The sequence below is a fragment of the Tricharina praecox genome, assembly GCF_024521635.1.
Source record: "Tricharina praecox strain CBS 144465 chromosome Unknown BZA05scaffold_51, whole genome shotgun sequence".
Classification (NCBI taxonomy): Eukaryota; Fungi; Ascomycota; class Pezizomycetes; order Pezizales; family Pyronemataceae; genus Tricharina; species Tricharina praecox.
This window is the reverse complement of record NW_026250453.1, coordinates 1-23,085: the sequence shown is the minus strand read 5'-3', so window position 1 is coordinate 23,085 and position 23,085 is coordinate 1. Positions and strand designations below refer to the sequence as shown.

The following is a 23,085-nucleotide window of genomic DNA, read 5'->3' as shown; positions in this document are numbered from 1 at the left end:
TCATTGCTGGAGGGTCTCTCTCGCATCAAGTTCAGGGACGGCGTTCGACATAGTCCAGTCTGTCCGTCCTGAGCCTCTGACTGGACTGTATCTTGACAGCCCGTCCGGGTGCGGTGTTCGAACGGACTAGTCCAAAAAAAATTGAGGGCAGGATGGACTGCAGTCCAATGCCAAGAACACCCAATCCACGAACTGGACGGACTACTTTTACGCAGTCTGTCCAAGGGGCCAGAATGGACCAGATCTTTGCAGTCCGTCCGGTCCGGACTATGTCGAACACTGTATCTACTTCCGTATCATATTCTCTCAGCTCGGTTTTTTTTCCGGATAAAATCACGCTGAGTACTCAGCTGATTTACTACGACGAACTTTGGAACTAGACCGATGATATCTTTATTCGCCAAGAAGAGGAGCCGTCCGAATAAGGGCTTGAATGGTCGGTGTTCTTCTACGGGTCGAGACTCGAGAATTGGCTTCATGAGCTCGGCTGGGATGGTTCCGACATCGCTAGGACAGTGCGGGAATGGTCAGCGATGTTGATGCAATCGAAAGAGTTGAGGAGATGCGGTTTGATTATCATACCTGCCTGGCGGACATCTAGAACTGGAGACTGGGAACTGGGGAGTCCGGCAGGGGTTTGAAAATTCTAGCCCTATTATGCCTACCTACGTAAACCTACATCGTCTCCGCGGTACATTCCCATATTCAGACATGCTTCGTTTGGTCAGTGAGAGCCATTCCGCTGTTTCACCTGGCTGTTCGACGGTTTACCGCTCAATGCCCAATCTCGAATTTGGAACTCCCTCCAGTTTCCGGTACATGCATACATAAGCACTAACCAAGTACCTAGAGTACAGCATGCAATGCGATTTACGAGTCAGTCCCAGTGGCGTCGTCGCCATTGAGTTCTAGAACCCCCCGCAGAAGCAAGCAGAACGGACATTCTCTCCGCTGCTGCGCTTTGCGTCATAAGTCATCACTCACTCACTCGATTTTCCCTCTGTGCAACCTCACCCCCGCCCACCCCCTCCCCATCTGCTCGTCATGTGCCCCTCCCCCTCCCGTCCCATCAAACGCCACTCAAATGCAATCCAAATCTGCAATCGGCACATCCATCCAGCGCCAACGCACCCCGGAAAAGCCTATCAAGCCAAAAAACACTTCATCTGCGTCTGCGTCAGTGTCGATAGCCGAGTGATAACGTCATGTCCTCGACTAGCATATGTACCCTCCCCGCACCCCGCACACCCACACATTCGCCCGCCCCCCGCACAACACGGCACACCCCGCACAGCACACCAATGCCCTGCAGATACATACATGCTTATGTACTCACATGCTCACCATCCTCCTGGAAGCTGGACTGGACTGGAGAGGGGTGACACACGAAAAATATATACCTACGGTAGCTGTACTTTATGTACCGGAGATGGATGCATGGACACGATAGTACGATACACGATAGTACGATACATGACAGGTACTGTAGATACTTCCTACATGAGGTGAGCAAAAAAAAACTTCCCGCCCCGCACCACACCACCATCACCAGTGGCCAGGCAATTTTGTGGCCGCACAACACCACTACTCCGCAGAGGGGAGGGGGGGTGATCTACGGGTGAGGGACGTACGAAGTATCGCAGCATGTATGTATGTAGGAGGTATGTACCCCACAACGCCCAACGCCAATTCCAACGCCAATGCCAACGCCAACGAGCGAGCGAGCGAGCAAGAACAGCGTCGTATGTAGCCACCATCTCGCCCGCCACCTTTGCACCTTTGCACCTTTGCAGCTTCACTTCTGGACCGGCTCCGGCCTTTCCAAGTTCATCTTCCTATCCCCGCACGGTACCTACCTACGGAGAGTAGAGTTGAGGTGTTGGGACGTATGCGTACCCAACTACTCTAGATTACTGCCAGATCCAGACTCCGTAGCATCTCCTTCTCCCCGTTGTCGCCGTCGCCGTCGCCGTCGGGAGATACACACGCAGCAAACGCCGCTCACCGTACCGTCCCGGCCTCTCCCATCAGTCAGTCCCTCTCCCTTCAGTCTCCCTCTCGAGAAAAAAAGCAACGCAATCCATTCGATTCGCTTTGCCAACGGCAAAACGTAACCCACCTCCTACCCACCTCCACCTCCCCTCCACCTCCACCGGCGGTGGACCACTAGGACCCCTCCCCGCATCCACCCACGTCTACCCACCCACGTCTACCCATCCACGTCTATCACACAGTTACGTCTACAGTAACTGGTTACGTCCGTGAACAGACTTCGGGGCACTTCGTCAGCCCTATCATTGCGTTGATGCGTAGGTGCGTGGGTGGCATGCGTGGGCGGGGTGAAATTTTCCCCCTCCAGGCTCCCTCCCCCACGTAACTAGGGAAGCACAGGCACAGGCATGATATGCTTTCTTGGCCCTGGACTGCCCTATCCCGTCCTGTCCTGTCCTGTCCGGTCCGTCGCACACACTACACATACACCGCACACACACCGTAGACACACCGCACACCGCACATCCCCCATCCACCCACCCATCCATCCACACATCCATCCATGCGCCTCCGCGGTATCGGGAGGGACGCGGAGAGGCGGGGGGGAGGGGGAGGGGGGGTGACGGTCGTGGACGTCGTGTGGATGTGCATGTGTGGATGTGCATATCCCACCCTCGCATCTCCAACCCTCCCAAAACTAAAAAACCAAACCCAGAAAAAGAAAAGCCGCAAAAGAAAAGCAGCAAAAGAAAAACAAAAAAAACATCTCGGGGACGAAGGGAAAAATCCCGCGGAAAGGTACGAACGGACGGACGAGCGAGTGAAGGACAGGGCAGGGTCAGGGACGGGGCCGGAGAGTGGTGGGGCTGGAGAGTGGTGGGGGGTGGTGGGGTGATTGACGAGGGAAAAAAGAAGAGGAAAGACTCGGAAGAAGAAGAAAGAAGAAGAAAGTTTTGCAGGTACGGGGCGGAGACGGGGTCGGGGGATGCACAGCTACTGTACTGTATCTACTGTAGCTGGGTAGGTAGCAGGTGGGTAAGTGGTAGGTGGGTAGATGATACTCCACATGCATCCTCCGCACAAAACTACTGCTGGTCGACATCATATGGCAGATTCGCGGAGGTTTAGTTACTACACTGCACTACTACACTAGAGCACCTACTTCTACTACTACTATGTAGTAGTAGTTAGTGTAGAGAAGCTGCCTTCAACCAAGCCTTTGCCGCCTTCTTCGTGATTGACACTTGTACGTACATACAGGCAGTAAACATCAGGCACTTATGTACATACTCGTATGCAAGTGGGATAGACGGATAGGTAGCTCAGATATACATTGTACTCTATGTATGTAGGTAGGGACACCCTGATGTCCTGCAAGCAGCAAGCTTGAAGCTTCCTCCTCCTCCTCCTGCGCCAGCCATTGCCTTTAATGTTCATATGTACCGTACCGTCCCCCCGTATACGTACTTCAAGCGACGAGAAGGAAAAGATCCTTTGATAGGTAGAGCATAGTTAGAATAGAACCGAGCAGAAGAAGAAAAGACAACAGGAAAAAAAAGCCCCACCAGCATTTGCAAAACGAAGCATCTGAAAGTAAAAAACAAAAAAACAAAAACTGGAAATCAAAAGGCCACACAGATTCGGGTACATATATCTCTCTACCCAAAGTCTAAATTCTCCTGCACTTCTGCACGACACAACACTCGCATGCCGAGAAATGCGATGCCCCAAGTTGCCTGGTTGGCCCCGTCCAAGAAAAAACGAAAAATTGCGGGAAATGAACATAAAGAAAATCAAACAGATAGCCGCCCTAATTCGGAGATGGAGTGAAACAAACCAAAAACTGGCAACAGGACACAAGGAGGAAGTATAAACATAGACCCACTCAAAAACATCGGCCGTCAATGAAACATTCGGGGGAAAAAGGTACTAGTAAAAACTGAAGCCATCCACGAAAAGCTCCCCAGGAAACGTAAGAGGGATATGAGATGTCGACAGACCAAGAACGCTGAGAGAAAGAAAAGAAAAAGAAAAGAAAAAGAAAAAGAAAAAGAAAAGAAAGAAAAAGAAAAGAAAAAGAAGAAAAACCACAAATCCGAAACTCCGACCCCATAAAGAAGTGAAAATGCAGGAAAGGTAAAAGCAAAATGAAAAAAAAACGATGCGGAAAAAACGACAACGCCAGTGAAGAGAAAGAAAAAAAGACCCCTCCGCCATCCCAACGCCTCTCCAGCAAAATCGACGCGTCTAGGTGACCAGGAAATCGTATCCCATTTGTTGAATCAACGACTCCCAGTCCCAAGTAGCCTCCTCATCTCCGGCGTCCATCAGCCCCCAAATCTTCTTGACCACATCGTGTGCCGGTACGATGTTGCCCAAGCCGGACCATTCGTGCAGACCGCTGAATCTCCGGCTGATCTCTGGCCGTTGAGACGAATCGAATGCTGCGCAACCGAGTAAGAACAGCGGCATGAGCAGAATGCTCTGCGTACCCGCATGCTCCGGGAGCAAGCGCATAAACTCCAGACCAGCCTCCACCGCGCTCAGGATCTTGGGCGACGCTTGAGAAGGCATGATGGTCCTGTAGAGGTAGACCCAAGTTGTCTGGCGGTAGAGTTGTGCCGCGATATATCTAACCGAGTTCGGCGGCTGTGCGGGCTTCCACTCGTGAATCTCGGCGTCGATTGCGACGGCCTGAGTGAGCATCTTGTAATCGACCGCTGGATCGATATGCTTCTCCCTGCGTTCACGGATCTGATTCCTCAATATCGTGATCTTGGACATGTGGGTGAACAGTCCGTCGAGCACACCGAGGAGAGCTCCAGTCTCAGGCTGCATTATGAATGCCGGCATCGGGAGGTCACTCAGAAAGCTCGGATTCCGGTTCAGGATCGTTACCGAGTTGGCGACGTCGTGGTACGCAAAGAACTCGTACAAGAAACGTCTGAGTGGGATGTCTTCCTGACTCTTGTCAGACGAAAGCATTACCCGTGCCGCCTCGAGATGCGGTCGGTATTCGCCCGAAGTGTCGCCCTTCGCGATCGAGTCCAAGCACAGTATCAAGGTTGTAGCCGCATCGTTACTGCTCGAACCATCGTTCAACCCCAGTCGCAGAGCCGACAGTGCCTCGCTAAGATGATGACCCTGAGCTTGTTGGTAGTCGGGATGTTGGTCGTTGGAGTTGGCGAGGTGCGAACTCGACAAGGCCAGCAGGGAGTGCATCAACGCCCGGTGCCGCATCGCCAGAGGCAGCAGGAAATCGTGAAATGGGTTGCTGTCATCGTCGAACAGCGTTAGAATCCTGCTGACCCGGTGCGTGAAATGGTCCAACAAGAAGTGGTCCATACGACTTTCGACTCCATCTACCAGGGTGGGCAATGACTGGCTGATGGCGTTGGCTGCTTGTCGCGCTGCAACGGTTAGGATCTCATGCGGCGAGAAAGGGGGATATACAGAGTTGGCTCTACCTTCGTTCTTGTGTCGCCCCGGCTGCCAAACAGTCTTCTCCGGGTACCCTTGACACACCACTGAGTTCTTGACGCAGTTGTTGCCTGCAAAAAAGAAGAAATGTCATTAGTAGGCCAAACCACATGGGTTTTTTTTTGGAGGGGCGAATGCAGCGTACATTCAGGTTTTGTCTCGTCACACTTCTTCTTGCGACGTCTGCATGTGATGCATCCGGTCTTGGACCGCCCTTTCGTAACCTTCTGGACAGTCTTCGGTGGCTGTACGGGGTGTTTACGCGGCCGTCCTCTTCCACGCTTGACCGGCTCGCCGTTGGTGAGCGTTGTCGGGATTTGCGGTACGCTCATCAGTTGGCTCTTGTCATCATCGTCCACCTCCTCGATCTTGGTGACTGGCTCGTCTGTCGGGAGAGGCGAGCATCTGTAGGGCGGCGATGAACTCGTTGACGAGTCTGGTGAACAACTTGACATTGTGCGTCCCACCATGGAGGAGGCGCCTGAAGACGTGGTAGAGGCTGACGATATTGAGAGTCTGCCGAAGCTTCGGTTAGAGTGGCAATGGTGCAGACCTGCATCTGCCATACGGAAGAAAACCGTCGCTGTTGTTGTTGGCTTCGTCCGGGCTCCTACTGGTTGAGCCTGAGCCTGAGCCGTTCCTCTCACTTGTCGGACTCCAGAACCCGTCCCGAAAGACGATGTTGCCGTTTCCGTTGTTGTATTGGTCGGTCGCGTACCGAGGCTGGGTGTTGTCGGGAGACAGAGGGAACTGGTGTTGTTGGTGGTACTGGTCCCTTAACGACAACAACCGATCAGGCCAATGCTGACCGACCGGCGACTGAGACTTATCGGCCGCTATGTTGGCGATTGGTGCAGGGCGAACCTGCCTGAAGCTGCCCGACTTTGTCGGTGCGAATATGTTTTATTTTTCTTCTGTTTTATTTATCGGAGAGCCTTCAGGTATCCCAAAGGTTCTTCAGAGCTGAAGATTTTCCCTTTAATTTTCTCCCTCTATTTCTCTTTCAGTTGTCTTTTCTCTTTCAATTCAGCCGCAGCAAAAAGCAAGTGGTGAAGACTCAGTCCTCCAGTAATCGAAGCGGATGGTGGATGGTGATATCTCTCTGGTGCGAAACGACAGCTTCGATTTCGTGGTTTAATTGGACGGGCTGGTAAGGCTGAGACGAGGCGAGTTGCGATGGGTCGTGGTTGCCAGTTGGCGGTGTTCGGTGGTCGGAGCGGAATAGAGTTTCAATCGATCAGTTACCGATGGGAGGGCGACGAACGAGCGACACAAAAGATCAGACGAAAGGGAATTGCTGGAGTCGACGGGATATTTTTTGTGCCTTCCTTTGTTTGTTGTAGTTGACGATTGGAAAAGGCGGGAAGGGAGATGGTCGAGGGGGTCGGGGGATGATATGTGTTGTTGTATGTAGGAGTTGAAATGGGTAAGCTGAACTTTTTTCGGCTGGGGGTGGTGGTGGTGGTAGGTAGTGGTAGTGGTAGTGGTTGTGGTATCAGGTTGGTCAGGAGGGCGGCAGCAGCAGCAGTAGTAGTAATAGTAGTAGTAGTAGTAGTAGTAGTAGTAGTAGTAGTAGTAGTAGTAGTAGTAGTGGCAGCTTCTGGTAGCTGTAGCTGTATGTTTTCCAGGGTGTGTGAGTGTGTGTGTGGAAAGTGGTGGAAGTGGGAAAGTGATGGTGTGGTGTGTAGGAGTATTGCGGTTTGAGGCAGGGCAGTCCGGGCCTTGTTATGGAAATGGAAGCGTATGCGGATGCGGATATGGATGTGGGATGTTGTTACTCATTCAACAAACAAGAGAGTGCTCGAGAGGAAGAGAAAGAGAGAAGTAAACCGGAGATTTGGTTGGAGCCGAAAACACCCACACACAGGCACCACACACACACAGCTTTCCATATAGTATCTTTCGGGGTGGTGGTGGTGGTGGTGGTGGTGGTGCTGCTGGTGATGGTGGTGGTGGTAAAAGAGATGCGGTGGGTGTTGACTAGGATTATTGGGGGGAGGGGGGCGTTGTGAGTTGTGGTAATAGCAGTAGCGGCGATATTCGATAGAAGGGAGGTGGGTGGTGGTGGAGGTGCGGCGGGTGGGTGCGGGTGCGGGTTTAACTGGTGGGATGGGGGAGTGGGAGGGGGGGAAGCTGTTGACTGGGGGAGGAAGTATGGGGGGATGAAGTCGAAGAGTAGAGTTCGAATCCGTTGCGTAGAGTTGATGAGTTGCGGCGGCGGCGGGCGGAGAAGGTGGTGTGTGGAGTGAGAGACACCAAAAGCAGCTGCAGATTTGTGATGTGGGTTGATGAATGAGTGTTCAGAGTGCCACTAAGGCACAGCGAGAGTGAATGTGGTACGGCGGCGGCGAATGAGTTGTTGGGTGTTCGTACATACAGACCTACATAGCAGCAGCGCTAATTCCCGAGCACAGAGTACCGAGTTGATCGTCCGAACGGGTCAATCCACCCTTGCGATCGCGGACTGTCGGGGGATGATGGTCAGCGCGATGGACGGCGGTTGGGGTGTACTTGGTGGATACCTGAGTGCTTCTGGAGGGAGATGGACGATTGACGGTTGGCGATGGGTGATGGGTGATGGGTGATGGGTGATGGGTGATGGACGGTAGTTATTATGGGGCCGTACTTTGACAAGCTATGGGGTACCCGGTGCGGATTCTGGACGGGGGGCTGAGGATCATGTCCCCATGGCCACGGCCACATGGCGGGTACTTTGGAGCGCCACTCCGCTCCACAGTAGAGTAGATATGTAAGTAGCTGCCATAGTTGATAGCCAAAGTATTCTCCTGCCCTTTGGATTCAGCACTGGGATCGACTGTGATAATCCATGTCCGCTTCGTTCGATTGCTATCCATTCACGACTGTATGTACTGTCGATACTGCCATCGGAGAGCACGTCCAGCCCGGCAACAATCCCCGAGTCCGGGACATTCCCTACCCGTTTCGAGGCCGGGCCGATGACTATAGTTCCGACGATTATGCGGACGGCGAGACACTTTCGAGAGTGACTCTCGGCGTTGTTGTGGCCCTGGTTCCTCACGCACTGGCACGGGTAGATATCTGCTAAGTGCACCAACGGATATTCTGGAGAAAGAGGAAGCTTGCTGGGTTAGCCATAGTATATCCACTATATAATAGCACTACTCTATGGACAGCTTCGTTCGCGCGACCAAAAGGAAAGACGAACGGTCCGTGAAACTTCACTCCACCCGCACGACTCGAGCTCCAACTACCAGCGGTCCGGAAAAGAGCTTCGATGTCTCGTCCCGTCTCAACCTGCGGGCCGGTCGGCTCTGGCCAGGAGCAGAAACGATTGTTCAAACGAGCAAGCTAAACCGTGATGATGATGATGATGATGATATTGTCGTTGTTATTATTGCATGTCCATCATTCCATGTCCATCATTCCATCCATCCATCCAGCCTTTCCGCGGTCAAGCCAGCATCCGGGAGGCTGAGCGGCCCGTCACATCGGTGGCGTCCAGGATCAATTGAGAGGTGTCTTTCCCCTCTCGACTGGCCAGGACAACCTCCTGTGTATGCATAGAGTACTCTAAGGGGCGCATGTATACGCAGACCGGACGGAACCACTCGACTCGTTGCGAGAACACCACGAACGAGCGAGGGAGCCCAAGTATGTTTCACCGAAGTGGGTCTTGCATGTACCGTATGTATGTCTCTGCTGCCTCGCACATGCGATAGGTAGAGCACCCTGGATAGCGAATGTGTATGTCTCGGTGAAGGCCCACGGTTCGAACGACAACAACAGCAGCAGCAATAATAACAGGAACAACAACAGCCATAATAACAACAACAATAGCAACAACAGTCTCACTCACTAGGCACCCGGGAGCAAAGTGCAAGTTTCATGGTCACGGTGGTCGTGTTTTCGGCAACTGCCCCGAGGTGGCCACCGTCGACACCCCCCCCCCCCCTCCGATGGAAGAACTGCACTTCAATCGGCACTCTGTCACTCCTTCCCACCGTGGACGGCGACGGCGGCGGCGTCATGCAGTTAGACAGCCAGCCAGTGTGTCTGTGCCCACGAATTCTCAAGTCCCTCCCTCATCTCTCGAGGTCGCAGGCAGTACTCTGGAGTACTATCGCCTACCCTGTCCCGTGCCGTGGCGGTGGGTGCCTGAAGGGAACGTTAACGAGGCTCGAAATCACATCGCACCAACACCCAATCATCTGGCAGAAGTCGTGGGTGCTTGGATGGAAGTGAGTGAGACCCATACTCTGCACGTCCCTGCTAGACAGTATCAGCTCTAGTCGAGAAGTGGGTGGGAGAGAAGCGTTTAGGCGATAGGAGCAGACGGCCACGGCCACGAGGTGTGTTGGAACTGTATCAGCGGAGCCGGCTGACATGGGAGTTCTCTGAAGACGTCGATGTCGTATGTAGGGAGTAAGTAAGAAGTAGGTGGACTATCTAATCGCCCAACGTATGTACGCAATGTACCTAGCCTTGTACTTGCATGTACCAGGAGCTGCCAATAAGTGGTGCCTCACCACCATTGCGAATTACAAGAACTAGTCTATATCAGAAGCACACTAAGCCAGATACAATGAAATGAGTGAGTGGTTGTGACTAAGCTGCATGGGGGAAAAACTGGTGAGGCAGCACTTACCCTTACACCCGAGTACATACCCAAGTACATACATCAGGTACGGTAACTTCCCTACACATCTGCAAAAGATCTACTTCTTCTTCTCCATCTTCTCCTCCCTCTTCCCCGCCCTGTGCGATGGGCTACATAGCAAGCCATGGCCCGTCATGTGAGACACCTGGGGACATACATCACGGTACATGAGTACTATACTCATGTACCTACATACATGAGAGCATTGGAAATACATCTCGCAGGGAGTGAACGTTAACGCACGTAACCAAGTACCCACATATGTATCTGCTTGGGTATCTCGAAAGCACCCCAGAGGCTAATATCTGGAGAACAGCAGCAGCATATTTCACGCATGCAATACAACGTCCGTCTTGTCTGCCTGTCCGCCTGCCCGTAAAGTAGTACCATATGTATCCCCAACAACGACAACGACATGCAATAGAGTGAGTTACACTCTACGGATGGAGAGCTTCCATCCGGTTTAACTCGCCTAACCATGGCATGCAACATCTGCAGCATCTGGCCGTATGGATGTACAGACCCCCAGATCCCTTCGCATCTGGGGAGGGGGTGGTTCTAGATCGCGTAACATCTCGTCCTCCCAATCCACTTACCTAGAGTACCTACCAACGCATTCCAAATTTCCAACTGCAGGTATAGACGATGGTTACTTTACCTACGTGACGTGACACCCGAGTTCGAGGTCCTCCTCCTCCCCCACCGCCTCATCTTCATCTTCCTCCTCCACGTCCATCTGGTCCGGCGGATTTCCAACCCATCCATAGCAATTCCCGACGTTCGCTGTCCCCCCCGCCCTCCGCCCCCCGCCTGTTTACCACCGGACAAAGCACTCACTGGCATACTGCAAGCCGCCCCAGATGTGCCATGCCATGGCCATGCCAGGTCAGGCCGCCGCGGACATGACCGCTCCTCCTCCTCCTTTGGCTTTGCCGCTTTGTGCCACGACCACGAATACCTCCACCACCTCCACCTCCACGGCCAAGTCCACCTCCACCTCCACCACCACTTCCACCTCCACCCCCACCTGCACCTTGCTTCGTGCAGAGTATGTATGTAGAGTAGAGTATGCATCTCGATTCTCCAGTCTGCAGTCCAAAAGCAAATGCAAGAAATTTTATTTATTTCGGGTTTTGATGCTCCTGCTGCTGCTGCTGCTGCGTTGCTGGTTGCGCAAATCTTGGTCCCTGCGTTCCCTCCCCCCCCTCCACCCTCCCCACCCAAAGCAAAGCAAAGCAAAGCAAAGCAAAGCAAAGCAAAGCAAAGCAAAGCAAAGCAAAAAGCACACGGCCACCTACACCAAACCCCTGGTTCAACGGCTCTCGCCTGCTGCTCACATCCACCTCCCCTCTCCAATCCAATCCAATCCTACATAGAGTAGGGTAGAGTACAGGCCGCTCCACCTCTGCACCTCCAGGAGCTCCAGCCAAGGCCAGCCAACCAGACCAACCAGACCAAACCGAGCGTCGAAAACGCGGGACCCCGGATGATCTCTCTCGAGGGAGGGAGGGAGAAAAGAAAAGAAAGAAAAGAAAAAATAGGAAAAAAAACAATATGCCCGGCGAGCGGGGGGGGAGAGGGGATATTCATGTGTGGATGTGTGGATGTGTGTGTGCTGTGTGTGGGTGTGTGTGTTCGAGGTACCGCAATACCGATACCACACAACCTTTACGGTTTACCACTGTTCTGTTCCTTCCATTCCTCGCTCCCTCGCTCCCTCCCTCCCCTCCCGAAAGGAAGAAGAAAAATTCATCAGTCGTCCACGCCTCACGAAAAAATAAATCTACCCATCTACGTAGAGTAGAGTACACTAGGTACTGGAGTACATGGAGTCCTGGAGCTCGCCAAAGTATGCGAATGATTGCCTCGCCTTTGGCCGACAGACCGACCGACCCACCACGCCGCCGCCGCTCCGTGATATGGGGTACGCACGCATGCATGGGGTCGGTTGTGGTCGTAGGCGAGTGCGAGGGATGGGTACCTTCGTACTCCACTTACCTAGCACCACCACAACCACAACCACCTTTGGGTAGCCCGTAGGTAGTGCTCAAAGCTTAAGATCCGGACCTGAAAACCCCCAGGTTCACCAGTGAGTCGTGACCAGCCGGTATGTACCCCGATGTACGTATGCTACCTACCTACGTACGCATGTATCCATCTATGTACACCTATTCAGGAGCATGCACTCGCACGAGCTCGAGCCCAAATCGCCATCCACTCCATCCCCGCGGGGCGCCTGCAACATCCAGGAGAAGTTCGCGGATAGCTGGAGAGCCCGGCCGGCCGGATGACTCGGTAGGTAGCAAGTTGCCGCAGGCGGGCGGGCGCGCATATCTCAGCAGTCCAGGCCACATGTTCTCTGCAGGGCCAGGCCAGGAAAAAACACACCTGGATAGGTACCGTATCTACCGTGTGTAGAGGATATTAAATCTGGGCATCCAGCTCGCTCGCTCGCACGGTCCATGGCACGCCGATCGACCGACCGACCTGGCGAGCGAGTCTGAATTCTACCTAGGTTTAACGGATGGCAAAAACCCCACGGATGTGAAGAAGAAGAAGAAGAAGAAACAAATATGCACGGATGAAATGTCAGGTGAAGGGTGAAGAAACACGAATTTGCGCCACCGTAGGTATAGGTAGTATGCACTTATGCACCACGACCGCGGCCCTCTCAGAGGGGTGGGGGGAGGGTGGCGCCAAGTACTCTACTCTATGGTGTTTTTATATTTGTCATTTGGAAAGAAGAAAAGAAGGAAAAAGGTGGGTAAGTGACTGACTGACTGACTGACTTGCTTGCTTGCTTGAAGGTTTCGGTTTCTTTTGTTTTGTAGAGTAGATGTTGTTTTTTCTTTGTGAACTTCTGCGCCGCCACTTCGAGCAAGCAAGCAAGTGAGCTAGAGGGGAGCTCTACTAGTTAGTACGCCACTTGGACAGCTCTCTCGACTGCTTCTTACCTATCACGGAGTAGCGACCAAAAAGGAGCTTCTAGTTGCTAGCAACTAAGTGCGGGCCGAGATGAGGTTTGGCCCTGGGAGAAGTCTGGGGGGAGTGGCGAAATCATATGGGCCGATGCGCGAGAAGGACGAGACTGCGGTCGTGCGAAGTTGACTGGACTCTCCTCCGGTAGTTAGAGTGGTTAGCGCTGGCTTATTGCGCCGTTCAAGCTTCTCTGCTATTTAGTACTAGTAGATGCTAGTACTATGTAGGAGCTGGTACTAGTTAGCCAAAGAGCTCAAGTTACGAAAAGTGCAATTGCTGACGTTGTCGCCGCTGCTGTTGTGATTGTGGTTGTTCCTGTTGATGTTGCTGTTGATGTTGTTGCAGTTGTTGGTTCGAGCACGGACTGCCTGCCAGCCAGCCAGCCAGTCCGCCAGCTGCCGAACCGGCATCGGTATCGCGACTCGGATGTAAGGCCAACTCCAACATGATGTAGAGGGCAGGTACTGCTCCTCGTCCTCGTCCTCATCATCCACCTCGTCGTCGACCACCTCGTCGTCCATCAGAATATCCCCACACCCACCCATACACACACACATCTCCCCGTCGTCGACCGCCTCCGCGTCCGTCCGTCAGGAGAGTTACTTACCATAGATACGCACACACTTCTCCTGCCACTTGGAGAGCGATACGGTACATATCTGCCTACCTAGCATACTTCCTCAGACGCGGAATTCCCATTCCCATGCACATCCATGGCATCCATAGCATCCACAGCATCCCGGCAGCTAGTTGGGCAGTTGGGTAGGCAGTTCACTGCTACATACCCACATACTGCCGCAATCTACTCTACATACAGATGCACTTTTCGTTCAATGGAGATGTTCTGCCACGGACGCCCAGTCGGCCGGCGGGCGAGCATGCGAGTATGCGTCCATCCATCCACTCAGCAGACACACACACACATCCTCGGATTCCTCGCGCGCACACACACTACAGATACCTACCACAACGAGGAGTCCGATAGATAACTTCGATAACTACCTATCTCTCTGGGGGCTCTCCGTATCCAACCACACGCACAGGCACAGGAGAGCACAGGTTCCAACCGAATGCTTGCGGGATAATTCGAAACCACGGATCCACGTCCAAGGAAGTGGAGTAGGCAGAGTAGGTATCTAGAGTACATAGGTAGAGTGGGTAGAGTAGCGAGTGGGCCGTGACCTGACCTGAAGAAAATAGATAAATTCGCCTTCTGTGGGGGTGCAAGTGTGTGTGCAAGTGTGTGTGTGTGTGTGTGTGTGTGTGTGTGTGTGTGTGTGTGTGTGTGTCTCCAACAGAACAGAACAGAACGAGCGAGTACGCAACCCCCCCCCAGCCAGCCTGCTCGGCCACTTACACACAAGTTACCGCTGCGGTAGCTCTGCCAAGAGTCGTAGCCGAAACGGTGGCTCCAAGATCTTGCTCCCTCTGTCCCTCGCTCGCTCTCCGCCTTCGCGGTGGGGTGTAGTTAATTCTACGGTAGTTATGCATCCAGCGTAGAAGCGTATCATAGAGTAGAGTAGAGTAGAGTAGGGGCCGGGAAAGAGGTAGGGATGTTCATTCGTTTCTAACAACTCTCCCCTCTCGTCTCTGTATAGGTTAGTAGAGTAGTGTCGGTCTCGGTCTCTCCATCCACTTGCTCACTTCACTTGGTCACTCCCTCGCTCGCTCCGTCACGTCCCTCGCTCGCCGTCACGTCGCTCTTCATCTTCCTCCCCGAGTCGGCCACTCCCGCATCCGCACATTTCAAACGCGACCATCCATGGACGCACATTAGGCCTTTTATCAGTGGGAGGTGGCGACACGAGCTGGGGCGTCGGTAGAGTGAAATAATCAGGCAGCAAGCAGGCAAGCACCAAAGCAAGCACCAAAGCAAGCACCAAAGCAAGCACCAAAGCAAGCACCAAAGCAAACAGAGACGTGGACGTGCGTGTGGGAGTGAGTGAGTGCGTTACTACCTAGAGTAGAGTAGAGTGGTAGAGTGGTAGAGGGTAGAGTGGTGCCCAGAGTGGTACATAACTGTAGTGAGAGGCAAGTATGGACTCTGCTCCATCCATCCATCCAGCCATCTCGAGACAGCCCCACCCTGCTTGGGTCAGGGTCGTCGCTAGCTACTGTAGCTAGCGGATGTGTTGTGCGTTTACGAATTTACGAGCGAAGTGTGAGTGGGAGTGGGAGTGCAAGTGCGAGAGGGGGAGGAGAGCAAGGGTCCGACGGACGTGGGGATGTGGGATGTGGGATGAGTGCAGTGTCGATGTGACACAGGGAAGGGCAGCCATGGCATGCCATGCCATGCTAGTTACTACTAATTGGTAGTTATGTCATGCCACGCCACGCCATGCCGGTAGGAGAGCTCTAAAGTAAAGTGAAGTAAAGTGAAAAGTAACTTTGCCAGAGTACTTGGTACCTTACAGAAAGGAGGAGGGGAAGAGGAGGAGGACAAGATCCAAACGTCCAAGAGGGAAAGAGAGTTTGAGCGATATCCCTCCGCCGCCGCCGAGGGCTGGATGGTGGGTGCTACGTGACCGACCGACGCGACCGACGTCCCCCCGCCGCGCGTGCCAGCTTCTACCTTGTACCATACTCTACTGCCCTTCAAAGTTCAGAGGGGAGCTCCTGGTTCTCAGCCGCGCCCCACCGCCGCACCGCACAGACCCACCGTTCGTCTCGCCTCCTCGCGTCCTCGCGTCTTGCCTCTTGCCTCTCGCTAGAGCACCAACTAACTAACCAGAGTAGTAGTTTCGCACAACGAAAGTTACGAAACATGCCCAAACACGGCTGCTGATTGGACTTTACGCCGTGCGTGCGGGAGTGCTCTTTTTCAGCTCGGTAATCGGTCCGGCGCCGACGACGACGGTGCGGATGTGAGGAATTGAGGATGTGAGGAATTGAGGATGTGAGGAATTGGAATTGATGTTGGCCCTTGCTTTCGTCGCTTCGCACCGTGCTTTCTTTCTTTCTTTCTTTTCTTTCTTTCTTTCTTTCTTTCTTTCTTTCTTTCTTTCTTTCTTTCTTTCTTTCTTTCTTTCTTCTTCTTTCTTTCTTCTTCCTTCTGACTTCTTCCCTGCTACCTACATACCGGCTTACCACTCGCGAGTCGCTACACACTCTGCCTACCTCCGGACGGACAACACCCGGCTGCCTACGGCACTGTTCTACCTAGTGGCCGCGAACGAGTGTGAACGAGCGAGAGAGAGCGAGAAGTATCGCCGCCGCGCCGCGCCCCGCCCCGCGCCGAGTCTGAAGAGAAAGGAAACAAAAGGAAAGAAAGGAAAGAAAAACATGAATCAATGACCTCTTCTCATGCAGCCTCCAGCAGGCCAGCGTCCCCAGACGGCCGCATGTATGTAGAGTAACTTAGGATCTGCAAATAGAAAACACAGAGGGCGACAGAGATCGGAGACGGCGAGGACGTGGGGTATCGAACTATACCCACTGCACCGTATCTATCTCGCCCACGGCGCCGTTTACCACACACAGCGAGAAGTAAGTAATGCCGTACATGCATCCCCGGGTCCTCCGCCGCCGCACAGGCAGAGGCAGAGGTACAGGCAGAGTCGGCGTCAGAGAGGAGAGGGAATATTTTTCAAGGTTTCATGGCGGTTACTGCCATTACCACACGCTCGCCCGGAAAGGGCCCGCTGCTGCTGCAAACAAGTGACAGTGACAGTGACGGCTAGGGAAGGGAAGAATGAAGGAAAAAACAAAACCAAAAAGGAAAGGAAGGAGAAAAAAAACAAGAGACCAGCGAGCCAGCCAGCGAGCCAGCCAGCCAGCCAGCCAGCCAGTCCGGTGCCCGCCATCCTTCTCCGCCATGAGCTCCCCTTCCCCTTCCCCCTCCCCCACTCCCCGCTCGCTCGAGATGCATACTTCCCAGAGGGGGAGGGGGTAGGAAACAGCGCACCGCCTGATGGATGGATGGATGCCCACTGCACTGACGCGTCTCCAAGCAAGCCGGCCGGCAGCGCAGTGCCCACTGCCCCGCCGAGTGGTTTTGTCTTGTCTTGTCTTGTCTTGTTTTGTTTTTCCTTGCTTGGATACTCTAGTTACTCTATAGCAGTTACTCCACGCTGCGCTGCGCAAACACTCCCGACGTCGTCGACGTCGTTCGTCGACGTCAAATCGTGTGACTTGTCCGTATGTATAATGTAATACATAGTATACCTGGTGGTTCTACGACCAGCTCCGGCCGGCCTACAATAATAGTAGAGTATTGTACAATACACTGGACGACAACGACACGGTCCGGAACTAACTTTTGCTCCCATCCCATCCCCGCATTCCCCACAGGGGCACATCATTCAAACCTACAAACCGGCAGACAGACAGACAGACATACACACAGGACGTGGTCCGGTATGTAGGTGTAGGTGTATTCGGGAGTTCGGCACCCCGCAACCGTATCGATCGTCACGGCCATCGTCGTTGTCGTCGCGGCCGTCGTACATTCGTCGCCGTTGTTCAACCAGGGGGAACGAAGAAGCGGAATGCCCGAACCGTATCGTATCGTATCGTGACACAGCTCCCTCGCATTCGTACATCCGCCCACCCAAAAGATGCATCCCGTACTGTACATAGGATGGATGGATGGATGTATGTATGTATGTGATCACAAGATCCACGGACTACGGACCACGGAGTCTGCACACGGAGTCTGCATGGCGGGCGGGCGCAAGATCCTCTAGATAGACAGATAGATAGATACCACCGTAGATAGAGTAGGTGGGTAGGTGGGTAGGTAAAACCCCACTAGGAAGAGTAGGTAGCCGATCCCTCCGCATCCACAACGTCAACGGGCCACTAGGGGGGGACTCGTTGATAGTAGTTGCTCGTGGCCCGTGGGGTGACCGAGAACGGGAACTGTTACGCACGGCTGATTGGCCCCCGGTTCGAGCATGCTTGCGTTCGAGCATGCTGGCGTTTTGGGAAATTTAGCCGCGTACTCTACCGTAGTTAGCGGCTGGACGAACTCCCCCTCCCCTCGAGTCTTCCCTCGCCATCCTTGGGTCGCTCATAGGTACTACGTAAAAATCACTGGACCAGGGGAGAGGGGGGAGGGGGGAGGGGGGAGGGGGGAGGGGGGGGTCATAACTTATGTACCAGTATGTACTCCAGTGTGAGGAAAAGTCGTGCACCACCACCACTACCAAATGGTGCTTAATGGGGTGCACCACTTACCCTTACACCCGAGTACCTGGAGTACATCCCAACAGGGCGAGGAATCACATTCGAGAGGGAGCCAGCTCTCCAGTCACAAATGTCAAGATTACTAGGTGGGTATAAGGTAGCGAGCCAGCATGGCAGCATGGCCCGCCTGAATTGCCACCGCCACAGGACTCAGGAGCTGAGCGGGCCAGTCAGTCACTACTACTCATGGTATGTATTGTACCGAGTAGTGAGTGATATCAACCGCGAGTCCGTGACACCTTCAAGTCTCAACGGCAGTTGTAACTTGTCGGTGAAGTTCTCAGTGAGTTTGCGAGGCATGATACATAGCATATGGCATACCTAGCATAGATAGATAGAGTGGAAGGTACTCTATTTTAAGCGAGAGGCCCCAGACCCCCCGGCAGCTTTTCCGAACGAACCCCAATATTTGGCGCACTTCAAAGTTCAGAGTGCAGAGTGTGCAGGGCTTTGCCTTTGCCTTTGCCGCCTGCACGGACCCTTTTTACCGCCCTGCCGCCAGGGGCAGGCAAAAAGGGAGGGGGGGTGCGAAGGGCAGGGGCAGGCGAGTGATTGCGCATGGGGACTAGGTTGTGCGGCAGCTGCACGTCCGCGGGTATATGTATGGGCAATCAAAGCGTCTCGCTTTTCCTTCCCCCACGCGCCGAGAGAGAGAGAGAGAGCGAGTGAGTGAGAGAGAGTGAGAGTGAGAGTGACGCGAAAGAGAGTGCGCGGGCCGTATTCGAGGGGACTCGTACTTACCGGTATTCTGGGTGGATATGTCTATCTCGCCAGCGTCTCGAATGTTTCTCGCCTCTCTCTCGCTCCTCACAGTTCAAGGTATTTGCCGCCGACCCCCAGCAGAAATAATAGCGGGGCGTCCCCTCGCCCAAGCCAAAGCCCAATCCGATCGAACTGACCGGAACCTTCCACTTCCTTCCACTTCCATACCTACCGTAGTGTTATCGCCGAATTCCGATTAATCAGATGGCACTCGCCGTGGGGTCATGGGATATGTGATGTGACAGCGAGCGAACGAGCGATGTGATGTGATGTGATGTTCGGATGTAATGTGATGTGATGTGATGTGGAACGATGTGATGTGGTGGAGAAAACCGTTCGATGGCCTGCCTGCCTACTCTAGGTACGGGTAGCTAGAGTAGTCGGTGCGGCGCGCGGGGTCAATGCCCACGCCCTTGCTTGCCCCCCATGAGGAGTGTTTGGGGACTGCGGGATCGGATGATTGCGGATTCTTCCGTCCCCCGAGACCCCAGAGCGAGGCGGAGTGAAGGCGGAGTGGTGGTGGAGTGGACTGTGAGTAGAGTAGAGTAGAGTAGAATAGAGTACTCTACCTACCGGTAACTATCTCATTTCCATCGAGCACCACCTGCCTGCCTGCCTAACTGCCTAACTGCCCAACTGCCCACCTGCCCACCGGCGTGTAAGTAACTTGGCGGCGGCGGCGTCCGTGGGCACTGAGCGCACTAGAGAAACGCAGGATGAATTGATGATTGATGCAGGTGGACCTTGTGGGGTTCGGATCTGTTGCTGTGTTGCTGTAAGATATAGTTAGATACCCCTGTTCGGCGTGGGTTGGAGATAACTATCAAAGTACCCACCGACGTACGTACGTGGAGATACGTATAATGAGTATTGTACCTACCGTACTCTAGAGTACCTACATACATACGCACGCACGCGCGCTCGAGTATCTCTGCTACATCACATCTACTCCCCGGATCAACACCACCGCTCTGGGAAGTGAGCTCTGGAGGCGCTGGGTGCTGGGTGCTGCTGTGCGGCCTGTGTCTGGCAGATCATGTAGAGCACCCATCCTCAAATATTTATTTTTGGGCGTTTCACGAGCTGAGCAGCTGGAGGCATGTATCAAATCATAGGAGGAGGACGAAGCTGCAGCAGGAAAGGGTCCGTGTGCTGTGATCAACTACGGTCTACCCAACTAAGGACGCCCCTTCCCGTTTCAGCTGTATAACTACTCATATCGATCTTTCGATCTCTGTCTTGTGCCGCAATGGGGTTGGGGTGGTGGCGGGGCTCCGGGAGGGAGGGAAGGGAACAGACTCTGTCAGCTCGCCTCGCCCGTCCTCGGACCTCTCGGATCTTCCGATCGCGCGCTTCTAACTGCCACTCGGTCCGCGAATCATGGGCAATGATCAGCCGAGTGTGCGCATATCCGCGCGGGAATTCGTCGTTGGCTTATCGACTTGCTTACATGGACGCTGGGCAGTGGGTGCGCCCTCCCCCCGGCGTCTCTGGCGTCTATGAGTGGCCCAGCAAATACTATGCATATCCTCCAATCCCAGAGGCGGAGTGCTGGCCTGTGAACAAACCGTGAACCTTAAAATCCGTCTGCAGTGCGGTCGACATCGTGCCGTCCCTCCCCTTCCTCTACCTCCACCTCCACCTCTACTTCTTCCTCCGGCGACCTGCCAATGTTCGTCCACCCCTCCCCCGCCTTCAACACCAAAAACCCTCAAACCTGCCAGGAAATCTTGCACACGTAGTGTGTCGTACACTGACACATTGACGCACTCCTTCCCCCTTCCTCCATCATACCTGCCCGGCCCGGTTGTACGGCCTCAGCTTCTGCTGGCGAATGCAGTCTCGGACGGAAGCCATGTTCCGCACGAACCAAGTCCCTTCTCAGTACCTGCCTGCCTACCTACGTGTACGTATGTGTCCGGCCGGCACGGATGCAAGAACGTCGAGGATCTACCTACATATGTCAGCAATTGCGAGCGTCCGGGTATAGGCATGTGTGAGTATGTGTGTGTGTGCTTGCTTGCGAGTATGCGTACCTACCCTCTCACCCTCCCTCGCACCTCGACAACCGTTGGCTTATTGAAGTTTTTTAAAGGCGTGTGCGTGCTTAATCTCTGAGACCTGGGACCCCTGGCTCCGGTACGTACATACATAGGTGGAAACACAGCCTGGCAGCGCAACCCCTGATGCGTCAGTGCAAGTCACGGGACCGCAATCGGTGCTGCTGCATCCGGCATGGGCGGCCGGCTGGATGGATGGATGGATGGCAAGCTCCATCGTCGCGATTGCATGCTGCCCTCATGCCCGTTGCCACCGTCACTGCCGAAACGAAAACCGACTCTTGGAGGATTGAAGGGAGGGGAGTGGAGGGGAAACGGAAATGGACACGACACCGGCTCCATGGCGGAGGGAACAAGCAAGCAAGCACCGCAATTTCGCTATAACCCGACGGATGGGGCCTAGATGACCAACATCAACAGACTTCGGCTTCACCAGAACCCCAAATACCGAGCGATTGTGTTCCGTGTGATTCAGATCCCAAAGATCCCGGGCACACGCAGACCCACCACCCTGGTGCGTGACTGCCTATGCGTGCTGATGACGGTCGACCGGCCGGTCGCAGTCGACCGAACGGCACTGTACTGCTGCTGCTGCCGTTGTTGCTGCCTACAGATGCCCAAGAGGGTACAGGAGGGTAGGCGAGGTTAGAGGAGGTTAGAAGAGGCAGAGAAGATAACAACAAGTCCCATTCAAGGGCATGGGGGACAGAGAAGGGTGGCCGGTATGACAACTTAGCGCGAGGGCTGAATGCCGTTTCTGCCAAACGATTGGGTCGTTGTGTTTTCTTGGGATAGGGTCGGTATAGTATATCATAACTGTCGTTATGATTCCACTACTCCACAAAGCCAGAGCCCAGGTTGAGAGTAGGTTTCTCGTGGTGTTGGTTGGGGGGACGATTGGCCAGGTGGCCACTGGATGTGAAGTGGATTGTCATGGTGTTGGTTGGTGTTCCACGGCACTATTCGAGGTTTCAAGACTGGGTACTGATTTTGATACCTAGTTCCAGGGGAAAGGGTGGCCTACGCACTGTAGGCGGCAGTGAGGCCGTGGTCGTTCTCGCTCTCCCTCCTTACAATCCGAGACATCCGTTAGATAGTGCGCCCACCATCCACCGTAACCGGGACACCCCTCCCCCACAATTGGTGTTTTGGCTCATGCAGCGGGCGAGCACAAACTCAACGTCTTCTCCTCCAGTCCTCCGTGATATTGGAATACCTATATTATAGGTAATCCGGTTACACATTTCTGGACAGGATCCCTCTCGCATCACATCACATGAACCACACCCTTCTCTGGTTGCGGTGGTCCGATCCGTCGGGGAAACCACACCCGCTGGCCGACCTTCGTCCAAACGTCCCCGCACCCCCAGCATCACCACCAGTAGTTACAGTCCAACACCCAGACCAGGGCGCGTTAGATGCTTCATCAATCCTCGTGTTAAGCGAGAGAGCTAGAACCCACATCCGGGTGGCCGACGGAATCACCCAGTAGAGACGAACGCAATCGAGAACATGGGGATGACGCATGTAATCAACTTGTCTGATGGGGGACCCGCCCGCGTGCCCAGCGACCCGGTATTGGGGGTTGGGTTGGGGTGGTTGTTGTTGACAGGGCAGGACCATTATTTCAAGCGAGATTTGAGACGGTTGTTCCCAACTGCTCCAACCTGCCCCCAAGTTGCCTGCAACTGCTGATTGCGTGTCTTATGTCTAGGCCGTACGTAGCGGGGATGTAGGTATCTCGTCGCCGAAATAGCTCACACGCACGTGAAGAGAGAGAAAAAAGGCTCGCACCATCCATCCACGGATCTGCATACATTGCATAACATCGCGCTTATTCCCTCCCCCGCCCCCATCTCATGCTGGGGGGGTTTGGTGCAAAGAGGCAGAAAAGATCAACCGCCGATACTTTCGGTCCGGACGACTGCACGTCCTGCGCCGGCCGGCCGTGTGTACCCGCACGAACAGGAAATGGAAGCAGGCTGG

General features: G+C 54.0%; 2 protein-coding genes across 2 annotated transcripts; both read right to left on the bottom strand.

Annotated features, from left to right (window-relative positions):
- Window positions 1-4,239: 4,239 nt before the first annotated feature.
- BZA05DRAFT_422863 (fungal-specific transcription factor domain-containing protein) lies at window positions 4,240-5,927 on the bottom strand (the record flags this gene model as incomplete). Its single annotated transcript, XM_051485834.1, has 3 exons — window positions 4,240-5,402; window positions 5,460-5,543; window positions 5,618-5,927. 3 exons carry the CDS (start codon window positions 5,925-5,927, stop codon window positions 4,240-4,242), a joined length of 1,557 nt encoding a protein of 518 aa, XP_051334699.1.
- A 7,366-nt stretch (window positions 5,928-13,293) lies between these two features.
- BZA05DRAFT_422862 (uncharacterized protein) lies at window positions 13,294-16,893 on the bottom strand (the record flags this gene model as incomplete). The annotated part of the gene is made up of 12 exons (XM_051485833.1): window positions 13,294-13,326; window positions 13,372-13,665; window positions 13,698-13,719; window positions 13,758-13,836; window positions 13,876-13,897; window positions 14,008-14,041; window positions 14,132-14,226; window positions 14,448-14,540; window positions 14,863-14,898; window positions 15,621-15,675; window positions 15,750-15,813; window positions 16,836-16,893. 12 exons carry the CDS (start codon window positions 16,891-16,893, stop codon window positions 13,294-13,296), a joined length of 885 nt encoding a protein of 294 aa, XP_051334698.1.
- Between the last annotated feature and the right edge of the window lie 6,192 nt (window positions 16,894-23,085).